The sequence below is a fragment of the Bacillus rossius genome, chromosome 6, assembly GCF_032445375.1.
Source record: "Bacillus rossius redtenbacheri isolate Brsri chromosome 6, Brsri_v3, whole genome shotgun sequence".
Taxonomy (NCBI): Eukaryota; Metazoa; Arthropoda; class Insecta; order Phasmatodea; family Bacillidae; genus Bacillus; species Bacillus rossius.
The window spans coordinates 66,238,703-66,254,726 of NC_086334.1; the positions used below are offsets into that span (position 1 = coordinate 66,238,703).

Here is a 16,024-nt window from a genome sequence, read left to right on the forward strand (position 1 = left end):
AAGTATTTATCTCAGTTATAGATACACAAATCCATTCTTGCCTTAATATTTAAATTTTTATGTTATTTACCTTTAGTTTTTAATTACATTTTTTTTTTTCCAGCAGTCCAAAATAGCTGTAAACTCTTCAAGACTGGTGGTGTGATCAATGGAAAGACATACTTTAATTCTTCAAAAAGCATTGTTTTCCCAAGATCAACAGGAGATGTTTGTGATCCAAAAAAAAGTATTAATGACCACAACCTTAGAAAAACTAATAAAAAACATTCCTTATATTTAACACCATATCTAAGAGCACAATTGTACACTCATACAAATGATAAACTATTGTCCTGTTCAGAATGCAAAGCAAAATTTTCTAGAAATAATTCCTTGATAATCCACATACGTACCCACACAGGTGAAAAACCATTTTCATGTTCAGTATGCAGTGCAAAATTTTCTCAAAAATGTAACTTGAAGAGTCACATGCGTATGCACACACGTGAAAAACCATTTTCATGTTCAGTATGCAGTGCAAAATGTTCTCAAAAATGTAACTTAAAGAGTCACATGCATATGCACACAGGTGAAAAACAATTTTCATGTTCAGTATGCAGTGCAAAATTTTCTCTAAAAGCTTACTTGATAAAACACATACAAACCCACACAGGTGAAAAACCATTTTCTTGTTCAGTATGCAGTGCAAAATTTACTCGGAAAGCTTCCTTGATAATCCACATACGTACCCACACAGGTGAAAAACCTTTTTCCTGTTCAGTGTGCAGTGCAAAATTTGCTGAGAAAGGTCATTTAAATGTTCACATGCGTATTCACACAGGTATAAAACCATTTTCTTGTTCAGTATGCAGTGCAAAATTTGCTGATAAAGGTTATTTAAATGTTCACATGCGTATCCACACTGGTGAAAAACCATTTTCATGTGCATTATGCATTGCAAAGTTTTCTGATAAAAGTACCTTGATCCGTCACATGCGTATACATACAGGTGAAAAACCTTTTTCCTGTTCAGTATGCTATGCAAAATTTGCTGAGAAAGGTAATTTAAATGTTCACATGCGTATCCACACAGGTATAAAACCATTTTCTTGTTCAGTATGCTGTGCAAAATTTACTGTTAAAGGTCATTTAAATGGACACATGCGTATCCACACTGGTGAAAAACCATTTTCATGTTCTGTTTGCAATGCAAAATTTTCTCATAAAGCTTCCTTGAATAGACACATACCAACACACAAATAAAAATCTTTTTCCAGACTAAGTTTGCTGTGGAAATTGTTTTCTTAAAAATAACATTAATATTCTTTGGTGATAAATTATAAAAATAATTTTAAATATCAGTAAATGCAGTGGTTTTTTCTGAAAGTGTGTGTTTGTGCAGGCATGGCTGTGTGTATGTTTATGTATTTACTTATACAGAATGAGTCTGAATTGTACCTGCAAACTTCGACTGCAGGTTCATCACAACAAAATAAGTTTAAAACTTATTAACTTATGGTCTACAGTGCTTTGCTTCACCGAGGCTGACATATGTCCCTGAACAACACTTTTATTGTAAAAAAATAGAGTATTTAAAATAGAACACTAAGTGTCAGGAATGTGTTAAATTGAATGATATCCTGCAGCCACTAAGAATTTAATTTCATTGAAATAATTGGGGTATTAACATGCCACAAAAACAAGGCATTGCCGCCGCTTATTTCAATGAAATAATTTTGCACTAGCAAATAATTTGTAGTGTTTGTAGAACTTAATTCAGTTAAACATGTATCAGATGCTCAGTATTCTATATTATATTATTAACAATAAAAACATTGGTCAGCTCCAACTTCACTTCAAGGACGTATAGCAGCCTTGGGAGGTACTTTAGGCCAAAGTCGTGTAGAGGCTTTCTACTTATTTTGTCGTACACCTATCCCTCACTTAGCACTACTAATGCGTTCCTAAAAATTATCGTATTATTCAAAATCACGTATTCTTAAGCATTAGTTTCCATTAATAGCAAGGCTAATTTATTTAATGTGTTTAAATTGTGTAGGAAAATATTCTTTAGTAATATAAATGTGTAGAATAACACTGAACGATAAATATGTCACACCATTTATCTTTATATGCCTCCCATCGCACTTTGTATGACAAATACATCACCTTGTAACAGGAGATATGTGGTTATGTATTTTATCTTCAGTCGGCTGGCTGACTTGCCCGCCCGGTCTTGACCTTCAACTCACATCGCGTACCTTTCCAAACCATCCTTTACTGACAGTGAAACCAATATTACTGTCCGAATAATTGAATTTTAATTTTTCAAAAATTAATTTCTTATTCGCTTATAACCACCTGGTTCTCACCAATCCTGTCAGGCCAATGATTAGTTTGTCCATGGCAACTGTCGTTTAACAACCTTTTCAATGTGAATCATCCGTTAATTTGTGTTCTGGTATCTAATGATAAATATATTCCTGCTAGTACAATCAACAGCATCAGACTGATATAAACTTTTGTTAGAGTCCTATTTCTTACAATTGTGCGCACAATTGACTTGCTTAAACTACAGTGCGACCAACATAAGTGTAACCTTAATGACAATCTGTATGCCGTAATACTTCTAATTTTGTCTAAAATACTTGGAACATGATGTATTATGCTTAGAGCCAAGATTATGTGGTTTTATTTTGAACCTGATTTCGTCATTTAAAACCACACATTTCGTCATTATTTCGTCTTTTAAAAATATGTGTTTTTTAAGCTATTCATGGTACTTACACAATATATTTCACGATTGTGACATAAAAAATAGCAGTTGGGCCTATTGTGTTGTTTAGAATCACATGTAATCAACATTTTGATGTTCTGGTTAAACATTTTCTCTTAAAGTACCATCGCTCATCAGGTCATCACAGTTCCAATTTTTTGGATGACACATTAAAATAAGAAACTGCAGAAAGTTTTACTATGCACACTTTTACACAAAAATTACGAAAATGCTACCATTGTTAAAAGTTCTGCATTTTCTGGCTTCAGCGATCTTCTTCTGTCACTAACAATTAAAGAGTATGTTGAAAAAGACCGTTCAGAGTCAACGTTTGAGGTTGGTATCCAGAGCAACTTCAAGGCTGCTGTTGCAAATTCTGAGTAATCTGCTTTTATTCGACACAAAATCTCCATCACGTCGATGTGGTTCACGTGTGGCTTTTGTTGTTCTTCAGTGACAATTTTTTTCAGGGCTACATATCCGCGTGCTAGAGTAAGCTTTGGTACCTGCTTGATGAAAGGTAGGGTCTGGGTGTGCTGTAAGAATTCTTTATCATCCACATTGTTTCCCATATTCTGAGGGTCAAAATTGCTCCAATATTTGTAAACTGATGCCGAGAAGGATCACAAGCGATCAGTTCATTAAGTTTCAGCAGACTCATATTTGCTGTATGCTTGAACTTCTCTTTCAGTTCTGCAGTATGTACAGTTCTCATTGTTGACAAAATGTTGTCAACTGATTCTGGCAATATACCTTTTGTCAGCACCTCAATAAATTACAGACTGCAATTTGTTTAGTCTGGATGACAGATGATGAGCACAAGGATATGAGTTGCCTTCCAACCAGTTGATGCATGACGTCATATGGCTTACCTCTCCTTCTCTTGTCTAGACTTCAAGGTTCATCCCTCCCAGGTATACAAACCATCATGTCTCTCTCCCCCTCGACCCTCAACATCCTTTGGCATGTGAAACTGTCAACGTCCTTCCTCCCCTTCTCCAAACTGCATGCGACGTAAGCAGGTTTGTTTAGTCCATTTCTGGTAAAATGAAAATTTTTTAAAGGCCCCCGCAACAGCCATTTACCGTTAATTGTTTTGATACAATTTGTTTGTTAGTTACACAACATTATTTCTGCTGGAAAATCACTGACACTTCAAAATTTCTTTAATGGAAAAATTTAGCAGGGCCATAAAAGTATTCATTTTTACAGCAAATGAACTATACTCGCCCTTCCTGCCGGACAACATCGTCGCGTGACGCATGGCAACTACAGTCGTGTGCTGCGCACAGCCACGAAAAACCTACGCGATTTCCAAACTACACTAGATATCTGACTGGAGTCTGTTTACGAAAAGCATTTAAGAATTTGTTAATGCCCAACTGGTTCGTTTGATATCGGATCAAGATGATTTAGAGGAGATAAAATGGCTAAAAGGCATGTTTTCGAAGTTTTAGGTGTAAAAAACCCGTTACAAATTTCTTGAAAGTATCAAAGGGAAATGCATTACACCTTTATCTTTATTTTTCCGCTATATAATGTTACGGTCACCGCTCAAATTTCACAGTTATCTGACGGGAACTAAATGACTGCGCGCCAGTTCAGAGCCTTGCACTTAGAGGTTTTACTGCGCTAGAACTACCATTGAGCGTCGCTCTTATCATCCCGCTTCACTAACACACACGCTGACCAGACGGTGCCCTAAAGCTGATTAGAGGAAGCACGTAGACATGCAAGGCAGGAAATTCTTCCAGCTTATCAACCAGGACCTGGGCAAGTCTTGTTTATCAAGCTTGTTGCTATTAGCATTAATATTCCACACTGTTCACAACTGGAAGATGTGACTATTCACGCAATCGTAGAAATAACAGTTTGTATAAGGCGGGCAGGTTTAAATAACGTGGTATCCTGTCACGTAGCAAACATTAAATAATTTTTAATGTTTGCTACGCGACAGACGGTAGCCCAGCACTGGAATGGGAAGGGAAGGCAGGCGGCGGGCAAGCGAGTGAGTGAGCGGTCGCCTGTCTGCGTGGCGCCGGCGGCTGGCTGGCCAGGCGGGTCAGCACACATTCCATGTTCACACGCTTCCGTCGGGGGTTTTCTTTTTGTTGCGTTAATAGTAATAATATTTAAAAGTATATAATTTTTATGACAAAATACACACAAATAATACTAGAAACATTTAATACAAACGTAAACCAATCCTTTTCTTCTGGTTGGTGGGGGGTCAAAATGGGCAACCCCCAATTTTACGAAGGCAGCGATTTTACGAATGCAATCCGTGGAACCGTGAGCATACATAAAATTGGGGTTCTAGTGTATGTAGTTTTCGCTTCATGACTTTTCACATTAAAATATAAGAGACTTGTATTGTGTAATTTCGGTGTTGTTTTGCGGTTTTTCTTGAAATAGTGTTTTTCACATTTTCCATATAAATTCGCGGAAAATTTCGCGATTTCGCGATTCACCATACAATCGTGGCCCTAATTATGCTCTCACTTGGAAGCCATGATTCCACTATGATTCCAACTGCAGGTAATTACGCACGTACTGTTACCGGCAGATGAATGGAAAGATGTTGCTTTTGTTTGTGTGAATTACCTGCCACTGGCTAGACTGAGATCACGACCCAGTCTGTGGCCAGGTGAAAACGGTACGGCACGGCAGCATACGCGCAGACGTAAAAACATTTTGTCCTTTACACTCCATAGCCGCAATTTAACTTGACATAGCAGATGATTGTACAACAACCGATAGCGTGGACAGACCTGTGCGCACATATCTTCCCCCTTTTTCGGCCAACTGTATCCCACGACACATCTGTTGTTTACAGAAGTTGAAACAGACTTCGTGGCGTCATGCTCAGGTTTTTTTTTGACTGCGGGGATTTTTGGCTAACTGAAATTTACAGGTGTGCTATTCAAGATAGGGCGAAGTAAAATTAATATCACGCAATCTGAAGACGTGTTTAGTGAGGGATAGGTGTAAGAAACCTGGAACCAAGGTTTGACGGTTGGTTAAGCCCCCCATACACTATCGAATATGCTCGCTGCATTGCCGCTACCGTTCACTACATGAGCATGCTCGTCTCTTTCTCTATAAAGGCAGTCGGTGTTGCACTTGCACAACGGCTGCATGTAGCATCGCACCTTTTTTGGCGAATTATTTTGTTTGGATGAAGAGCTTAAAAAATGAAACGAAGAGTTTGGTCTAAAATGTGGCTTGTGGAACGAAACAGTTATAGTGACATGACACTGCTCAGAGAGCTGGAAATCTCAGACCCAACAGATCTGCATTGTTATTTGAGGATGGATAAATGTACATTCACAATCACATGTAATGTTCTTTCAAATTTCTCTGGCAACTTTTTTCACTAGCTGTTGGTAGCACTCTTGTTTGATATGCCTATTTACATATTCCTTACTCCTTACATCCCACGATATAAATTTATGAACGCCTCCCAAAAAACTTGATTGTCTTTAAAAGACATGACATGCGACAACAGATAGCACACTCACTGTGGGCTCGGGGCGAGCATGTTGGGACCTGCTACACACTGGCGGATATGCTCGGTACAGGGCTCGGCTCGGAGGGAACTGCCATCCGACGGCGAGCCGAGCATGCTCGGTCTGACAGAGGCTGGACCTGCCTATTAGTGGATATGCTCGCCGAGCCAAGTAGGTGAGCATATCCGCTAGTGTATGGGGCGCTTTATATTCAGACTCAATCTGCATGTTAATGTATATATGTGTATATATGTTATATATGTATATATATACTAGGGATGGGTCGGTACCGGTTCTCGGTTCCTACGGTTCTCAGCATTTTAACCGGCACCGAGAACCGCAGCTAAAATGTCGGTACCGGTACCGGCAGTAAAGCAAAACCCTTTACGAAAATAGTCCTTCACTATAACTTAACTGCAGCATGAAATGGCTCAACTCACGTCCAATCCACATATGAATTATTTTTTTGGACTTCCGTGGAATAATATTCATCTAACTATAAAATAAATTACACGTGAAAATATTTAATGTTATCGCCACATCTGTAAACAAAGTACGTTTCACAATCAAAACATAACAGTTGAAGGTGCCATAGATGTAGTTCATAGATGTGTGCAACTCTATAACGTGCCACACCAAAGATGTGAGAACAAAAAGACGCCATGTTTGTTTCAATTTGTTTTTAAAAATAGGCAGTTAATTTAGTCGTTGATACGTAAGTAAGGGTGACTGGTGTGTTGCAAATTCCACAGAATATTTTTTTAATAGAATTAATGATTGATTAAAAAATTTCCGTAATAATTTTCGGTATTATAAAAGTTTATGCATTTTTTTTGTGCAGTGCTTTAGAATTTAAGTTCACTGCATCTGCAGCCATCTAGTGTAATAGCTAGTAACTTTCGCTTTTTGGCAAATGGGTTTTTTTTTTGAAGGGGGAAGTTTATTTTTTTTTATATATAGTTAAGTGGTGTATGGATGTGTAGATGTATTTTACTATTGGGTGGTCAAACAAAATGCTTTTTGACACTTGTAAAGTATAATCATTCTGGCCAAATAGAGCCAATTGTGTAAGAAATGGCATCAGAAGTGTGGCAGTTATTTACTGTTGACTGTGCAAACAAACTGAATTCAATGTAGGCATTAAGTTTGATGGACAATTTAATATTTTAATTCTTTTAAAGTTCACCATCATTGTATTTATTTCCATTATTGTAACATCTTTTTATTCCTATGTTTTAAAGGAGGGTGTATGTAGATTTCTTGAAGTAATTACTAGAATTATATAGCAAATTTTAGATTTATTAAGGTTGGTGTGTTTACTGTAGCTTGAAAACTATACTAAACCTTAAAATTTGCTTTGATAGCCTCTTTAAAGACTGAAAAATTATGCCAATGCATTTCTTTGCAAGCATACAATAAAAATATTGAGGACAGAACAATACAAACAAATTATTATTTTCAGTGTTATAAACAGTAAATTGTTGAAGATGTAAAGCTTCGGCCACACAGAAAGCTACGCTATGTTCGCGATGTTCGCTATGTCCGCTATGTTTGCTGCGCGAGGTGGCCACACAGAATAGTGTAGTTTGCGATGTCGGCGAGGCGCATGTCGTGGGATTCGAGTGATGATTCCGACGAGGATGATATTCTGTTGGCTCTCAGTATGCAAACGAAAAAAGAAATGGTTTCATGAAGTGAATCTCAAAAGAAATTAATTTGGCGAATTTCATCATTTAATGAAGCAGTTGCGTGCGGACGAGGCCAAATTTATTGAATACTTTAGAATAAATACAACTCAGTTTGATAGCATATTATTGCTAACCAAAAATAAAATTGAGAAGAATTTAAATTACAGGAAAAGCATTGGAGCATAAATTTATTTTTATCATTAACTGAATAACTAATCAATTGCAATTACACCTAACCTGGTTTATTAACCTCTTTGGAAATAAAATCCCAGGCATTATCACGCATGTCCTGCTTTCTATAATCTTCCATTGATTCGTTCCATAAACATGGATATTTTCTTACTTCTTCAATAAAATTTTCCGTTGACATTATACTATAATAATGTAAACACTGAAGTGGGTACCTACAGCACAATTCCGCGCGAAAACAGATGTTTTGTTTATCTGCGCATGCGCGAAGTCAGCGACGTTTTAAAAAATAGCCTAGAACCAAACACCTGGTGACGTCGCCAACATAGCGCACATAGCGAACATAGCGAACACAGTTTTGTGTGGCCAGTGGCACCTGAGATGCAACTGGCTATATTGTGATCGCGTAGCGAACATCGCGAACATAGCGAGCATAGCGCTCTGTGTGGCCGTAGCTTAAGTCTGGACACATGCTTTTTAGTAGCCAAAACAATAAATAGTTTAATACTTAAAACACCTCATAAATAATGTGTGAATAATATTCATTTTATTTTTTTAAGTCAGAACCGAGGAACCGAGAACCGAGAACCGATTTTTAAGAACCGGTACCGAACCGAGAACCGGGAAAAAACAGGAATTGACCCATCACTAATATATACACATGTATATATACATATATGAATATATGTATGTATATATGTATATATATGTATATATATGTTTATGTATACATAAATATGTGTGTGTTGTGTATAGTTTTATGCATATTTATATTAGAATAATTTCTTTTGAAACTATACATTACTTACTATTGTACAAAATAATGTAATAATTTTTTGTATTCATTGTATTTGAATTTTTTTATTCCAAAAAAATAGTTTTGATATCCAAGGTTTGATTCAAGATTTTTATTAATTAATAGTTCTTTTATTTTCAATAGCTGTGTTTTGAAGTGTGGGCCACCTAGAGATTGAGCATATTAAACTTTTTTTGTTCCAATCTTAATTGCTAAAATAATTACTTCTTAATTGCTAAAATAATTACTATTTGTTTGTGTTTTACTAATCTTCAAAATACCTATTGTTAATTTTCAATATTAAGTTCTTAATAACTTCTAACAATTTTATAAGCTAGAAATTGTTTCTACCAATCATTTGAATGATCTGGAATTTTTTTAAAAAATATTTTCCATTTTTAATGTTATATATTTTTTAAATATCCGTAAAGCTATGTTTGTAATTGTTACTGGTTTATGTTATGAATGTCCATGGTATATACAGTAGAACCTCTTTAAGGCGAACCTCGATAAGTCGAAAACCTCACAAATTTATAAAAAATGTTATGTTCCCTTCCATTCAAGCCCCAAAACCTGCGTTGCTCGAATTCACAAACCTCTATTAGTCGAAATAATCAGTGAGTCCCTCCAAGCCATTTTGGTACAGGTTTTCCCTCCATAATTCGAAAAATTAAATTGGACCTCTGATCTTGAACATAGCAATGTTTTATTTTACAACCTTTACAACTCGATTATTTGAAACTTACCTCTATAGTTCAAAGAAAAATAATTTACTGATTTAAAGAATTTGTCTACAATGTAAGTACACCATTGATTCTTAGAAATCAATTTAGGAGTATACAATAAATAGGATTACCGTGAATATGACTAACGTGTTTGATTGCTTCGTGTCAGGTGTTTAATTTTATTATTTTTGATTTAATTTGAACTTTAGCAAAGCAAGTCATTTGTTGTCGACTGTTACGACTGCTACACATCAATTTGTACAACAGTTTACAAATAAAATTGTTAAAACATGAGTGCTGTGAAAGGTAACTGAAAACTTTGAGTCACGCTGAAAATAAAATGTGCTCGAAGCTGTGAATAGCTGTCAAAAGAAGAAAGATGTTGCTGAACAATTTGGCCTGCCAATGAGTACTCTGTCAACAAAAATAAAAAATGAATCAGACATCATGAGAAAAATAAAAAACGGTCAAAGTTTGTCCTGCAAAAGACGACGAATTGCAGAATATCCGGGCTTGGAGGAATGCTTACTTAAATGGTTTTGAGCAGTGTCGGAGCCAAAATATCAGTGTTAGTGGACCACTGTTACAAGAAAAAGCGGAAACATACTCTAAAACATTGGGACTCGCTAATTTCAGGGCCAATAATGGATGGCTAGAAAAGTTCAAAAGAAGACATGAACTTGTTTTTTAAAAAGTTTGTGGGGAAAGTGGAAGTGTCAACATTGAAACCTGTAACAAATGGAAAAGTGAATTGCAAAATTTGTTACATGGTTACGAACCTGACAATATCTTTAATGCTGACGAAACGGGGCTGTATTTTTTAATGTCTGCCTGAGAAGACTCTAACTTTGAAAAATGATATATGCCATGTTGGGAAGCATAGCAAGGAACGTTTGACTATTCTGCTAGCATTAAACATGTCGGGCACAGAAAAACTCTCACCATTGGTCATTGGCAAATCTAAAAAACCTTGTTTTTCAAGATGTAAATCACTACCTATGCAATATAAAGCAAATACAAAAGCATGGATGACTTCTGCAATTTTCAAAAACTGGCTAATAATTATTGATAAGAAAATGTCCAAAGAAAAAGGAAAATCTTGTTATTCCTTGATAATTGTACAGCACTTAATGATATTCCACAAATGAAAGCTGTTTAAAATCCAATATCTGCCCGCCAATACCACATCAGAATTACAGCCTATGGATCAAGGTATCATTAAAAACTTCAATTAATTATATCGGAAAGAAGTTGTCAGAACGGTTGATGAAGCGAAATATTACTGCGACTACTATAAAAAACTGTTATGAACACTGTGGTTTTTCATAGTCGTCAACAGAAGAAGCTGAAACCGAAAATTGTTCTATTTCACCTCTCACAGAACGGAATATAGTGGTGTCTGAATCAGAAATATCTTTTGAGGACTTTGTTAAGTGCAATGATGGAGTTATGACTGCTGGGACATTATCTGATGACAAAATTATCGATTCAGTAGCTCAAAAAACAGATCCTAATGATTTAGATGACATAATACTCGAACAATACTACATGCGCTCCATGGGTTTCCATCAAAGAGGCAAGAACAGCCTTGAATACTTTACGGAATTTTATAGAGCAAACTAGCAACTCTGAAAACAAGAATTTTCTGCTCTTTATACCTTAAAGTCTTAGACAATGCTATAGATAGAAACAAACAAAGTTATCTAAAGCAAAAAAAAATTACTGACTTATTTTAATACTATATTATTTTATTTTAAAAATGTTATGAAATAATTTTATTTTATAATAAATAAACAGTACCTCGATGACCGAGCTTGCTCGGTATTTTTTATTTTTTTTTTTTGGTAAATTATGTTTTTTAGAAATTATATTTAAATACGTATTACATAATGATGAAATATGAATAATATTTTTTTCAGCAGCCACATATTGTGACGCACTCTCTCGTGAAACATCTAAATCATAAGACCTCTCTGCTCATATAATGTTAGTCAAGTTTTGCAAGCATCTTACTTTAGCAGCACGTGTGGGACGAGCGGAAACCTGATTATTTTCATGAAGGTTTTCTTGAAATTAGTCTTCACTTTCTAAAAATGAATCCTAGCTAGATCGATTTATCGCCCCCGAAACCCCCTGCATACTAAATTTCATGAAAATCGTTTGAGCCGTTTCCGAGATTTAGATTATATATATACAAGAATTGCTCGTTTAAAGTTATAAGATATGTTTGTCACCTCTGGAACTTGAATTTTTATTTATTTTACCTCTCTAACTCAAAATGTATAAGAATGAATCTCAACATCTTTATGTCGAATCAAAATCCGCTGAAGTCGAAATCCTCCATAAGACGAAAACTCTATAACCCGAATTTTTTGGCATCTCCCTTCGACTTCGACATACAGAGGTTCTACTGTATTGTAATTTGCAATTAAAATCATATTCATGTTGTCACTAAATTATAGTCTGGTGTTAATATAAGATTTTTATTTATATTAAGAATATAAAAATACAATAGTAATATAAAATTTTATCAGTTTTCATAAAATTAAAAAATAGCAATGGTTCAATGTAAAATTTTAATAACTATTAATTGCTTCTTATAACTATAAATACTGAAATGTGAGGTTTTATTCGTGAGATAAATTTAGATTTGATTCTGTATTATGTGTACAAGCTGTAAAGAAAATAGAACATTAATTTTATTATTAAAATTAGAAAGGAATTGTTCATAAATATTATGTTTCTTACATAAGCAATTTCATTATGCACTCTTTGTACTCATTGTTTATAATGTTATAGTGTGCTATCATTTTAGAGTTAGTTTGTCTGTGGGGGTAGGTTGAAAATTTTTTGATATTTTCTATGTTTTTAAGCAGAGGTGACCATGTCTGCTGATTACATGGTAGTTGTGTGAAGCAGTTTGTTTTCTTCTGCTAGCCATTTTGGCTGGACTTCCAAAACATTGGTGCAAGTGTAGTGTTTGCATGGTGAAAACTGTTTTAATTTACTTTTTTTGTTTATTAAAGTACCTTTAGTATTTTGATCGAGTTTCTAATTCATACTTATTAACCATCATCAGATGATATCAGGCACTATTTAGTATTTATGCATTTTTTTTTGCAGGACCATATGGCAATAGACAGGTTAAAAAGTGACTTCAACCACATCCCAGCATCCAGGCACGTAGGAAGCAATTATTTAATGGGGGGGCAAAGGAGAATATCATTATAAGTGGTGGATTTAACAAAGGGGGTGTCCGGGGGCTCTCCCCCGGTAGAAAAAAAAGTGTATTCTAAGGAGCAAAATGGTGCTATTTAAGCATCTTTCGTACATAAAAATATAATGTACTACGATCATAAATTTTAACTTTTTTTTATAACAAATTTACTTAAGGCTGGGCATCACAAAACAGTGTTCACTTTTCAGTTTTCGCCTCGTAGAATTCATTTTGAAGGCAAGTTGGAAAGGTCTATACATCAATCAAATCTCAAGTAAGGCTCCAAATTTTTGAAAATATACTATTTAGTATTCATTATATTTTTTTTATTGAAGGGAGTACTAGAAAGTATTTAGATTGTATTCAGAAAGGTCAAAATAATATTTTTTTTAGCATTTAAAATTTGAAAGTTAAAAAATAATAATAATTTTCGAAAAATGCAGTTCAACTTAAAAAAATAAAAAGTATATAGATGGAAAAAAAAATTTTGCAATAACAATTATTTAATTTTATTCTGGAAAGTGTTAAGTTTATTTTGACATTAAAATGAACAAAAAACTTTTTTTAATTTTTTATTTTTACTGTCAGACTTAATAAATCAAGATCAATACAGGAAAGGTCTATACATCAACTAAATCTGAATCAAGGCTCCAAAGTTTTGAAAATTTACTATTCGTTATATTTTTTATTGAAAGGAGTACAATAAAGTATTTACATTGTATGTATTCAGAAAGGTCAAAATAATTTTTTTAGCATTTAAAATTTAAAAAGTCACAAAAACTAATTTTTCGAAAAATGCAGTTCAACTTTAAAAAAATAAAAAAATTAAAGATGGAAAAAAGCTTTTCGCAATAACACTCATATCATTTTATTCAGGAAAGTCGAAATTTTATTTTGGTTTAAAAAATTAAAAAAGTTAATATTTTAATTTTTTTACTATCAGACTCCCCTTAAGAATAAGTTTAAAATGCGAACCCCACAGAATAGGCGAGTGAAGATGCTTATAAATAACTGCAAATCTGCTTGATAAATTCTTATTCAATGATTTGTACATTCAAAGAAAAATTTTTTATTACTCGATGGAATAATCACGAGCGACGAGCGGAAAAAAATAATGTACCGACATACTAAACTTTAATGTTAAATAGGTATATTACATATGGTTTTCGGGATCATGTAAAAATTTGTCTCAGTCTAAACTTCTCAAAAGTAATACCTGAGTTAAAGGAATCCAACTCTTCTTTAGGATCTTTGTCTTCACAGGCATTATAGCCTTTTAGGCGGTGGTTGTGACGAACTGCAGGACAGTGCAGAACGGTTGTTGAAGAAAAAGTTGATTCTTTTCTGAGTCATTGTACGCCGCAAAAATTAAAATACTGTTATAAATTTTCACCTTAAACCCTAAATGTTTTTCATCACTGCCATTCCACACTACTCACTCACGATACTATAAATAAATAAGTTTATTTTAAACAGTTCTGTAGTACGGCTCACAAAGTTTCTTGGACTTAAAAGCAAGACGTACAGCTGTTGAATGATGACTGATGTGGAAAGCGCTCTGCACGTCAGGTCGTTGCCGTTAGGTAGAAACGAGGCGGGGTGAATGCAAGGGTCTGAAGGTCAGGTAGACAAGGGTGGACAAAAACGGAGCGTAAGCTACTGCAACGAGCGGAATCATTTACTGGTCTTATATCCCACAATAATATTTCCGCTATCAGCACTGTGAAACGTGAATATTTAGAAGAAAACAAGAACAGTTGCCATATTTATTGTGACTGTACACTTATCGAAAAGTCTTAATTTATTTTAAGAATAAGGTAACGCACAGACAAGATAATCCCACAAAACCACTTAGCATTGCAATGAAGACAATGCCTCTTGTTCATCTAATGCAATGGCCGGGCAAAACCATCACTTTGCCCGGCCATGAAATGTTATGGCCGGGCAGTCGCCTGGGTCGCCCCCCCGGTTCCGACGCGCCTGCAGCATGCAGTCTCCTGGCAATTCCTAACTCTGTGGTTTTGAGACTATTTATGTTTAATTTATTGAAACTATTTGGTTAGTAAGTTTGTATATAAAAACTGAGGTGTGTTTGTTCGTTTTGATGCATGTAGAGGAGTGCTGTCCAATCAGGATGCGGGTTTTAAGATGGAAGTGTAGTGTGTGTTAGTTGGCATTTAAGCAGAGAGATACGCTTGCCGGATGAGGGATATGAAAGACGTGTAGTTTAAGTTCAGGACGTTTGGAGAATGGCGATAGTTGTGAGTTCGGAATGAAGATGTGTTGCTATTTCTACTTCCTGGTTAATCTAAAGAGTGTAGGAACATATTGCATTGTTCATTATGTAACAAAGGAGTATTACTTAGTAAATAATGCTTTGTACTACCATGTTTTATTTGTGATTTTTAAAGTTAGTATTATAAAACTGCATTTTCTTGAAGCAAGTAATAGAATAGATAGGAGAGGATGGGTGTGGTTGGTCCGAGAGTCGACAGTTTGTTTTATAACGAGATGAGTTGTAAGAAGTTAAGTATTTTTATGAGCCTAATGCATTGATATGAAAGGCCTTTTCATGTCTATATTGTTGTGGGCTTCGTGACAAACTAATTAATTCTTGTGTCCAGCCAGCCTGGCATAATTATTTAATAAATTCGTTTAGCACTTTGTACCATGGTCATTCCTATTGTTTAGTGTCTTTTTTTATTATAGTTTCTACTTACTACTGTAATTATTTAATTTTGTGTGTCATTGCGATATCTCCAGTTCTATGTTTTTTTTGAACAAATACTGTGGTTTTGGATAAGCCATCTGTGCTGGTTCTGTTTTACAGCCTGTGTTTATGATTAGTGGTTCTACGCATTACCATTTTATGCCATTTATTTTTCATTTTATCTCATCAACTAACCATCACCACAAAAATTTCTTCTTACCACACACGTCCTACCTAACAGTATTTGGAGTGAAATATCTTCTGAAAAATATTTAGTGTGAGACATAGAAATTCAGGAATAATATTAAAATTTGTACTAAATGGTCCTAGATTGTAATTTTTGCTTGATAGCCTAATATAGTGACGTAAAATAATATTATCAAAAAAACACAGAATGTTGTTTAATGTGAGAAAAGAATTTTATTTGCTGTTTTA

General features: G+C 34.7%; 1 protein-coding gene across 6 annotated transcripts in view; it reads left to right on the top strand.

Moving 5' to 3' along the window:
* Positions 1-16,024, top strand: part of LOC134533273 (gastrula zinc finger protein XlCGF52.1-like) — a 59,599-nt gene that overhangs the window by 31,995 nt on the left and 11,580 nt on the right. For 3 of the 6 annotated variants that reach the window (XM_063370720.1, XM_063370719.1, XM_063370722.1), the window contains one exon: positions 104-8,097. The exons of 1 other annotated variant lie outside the window; for it this stretch is intronic. In XM_063370720.1, the coding sequence (XP_063226790.1) occupies positions 104-1,242 (1,139 nt within the window). In that variant the 3' untranslated portion in view covers positions 1,243-8,097. Of the gene's footprint in view, positions 1-103; positions 8,098-12,785; positions 13,945-16,024 lie in introns of those variants that run through there. 2 more of the 6 variants (XM_063370724.1, XM_063370721.1) reach the window with 2 other exon arrangements.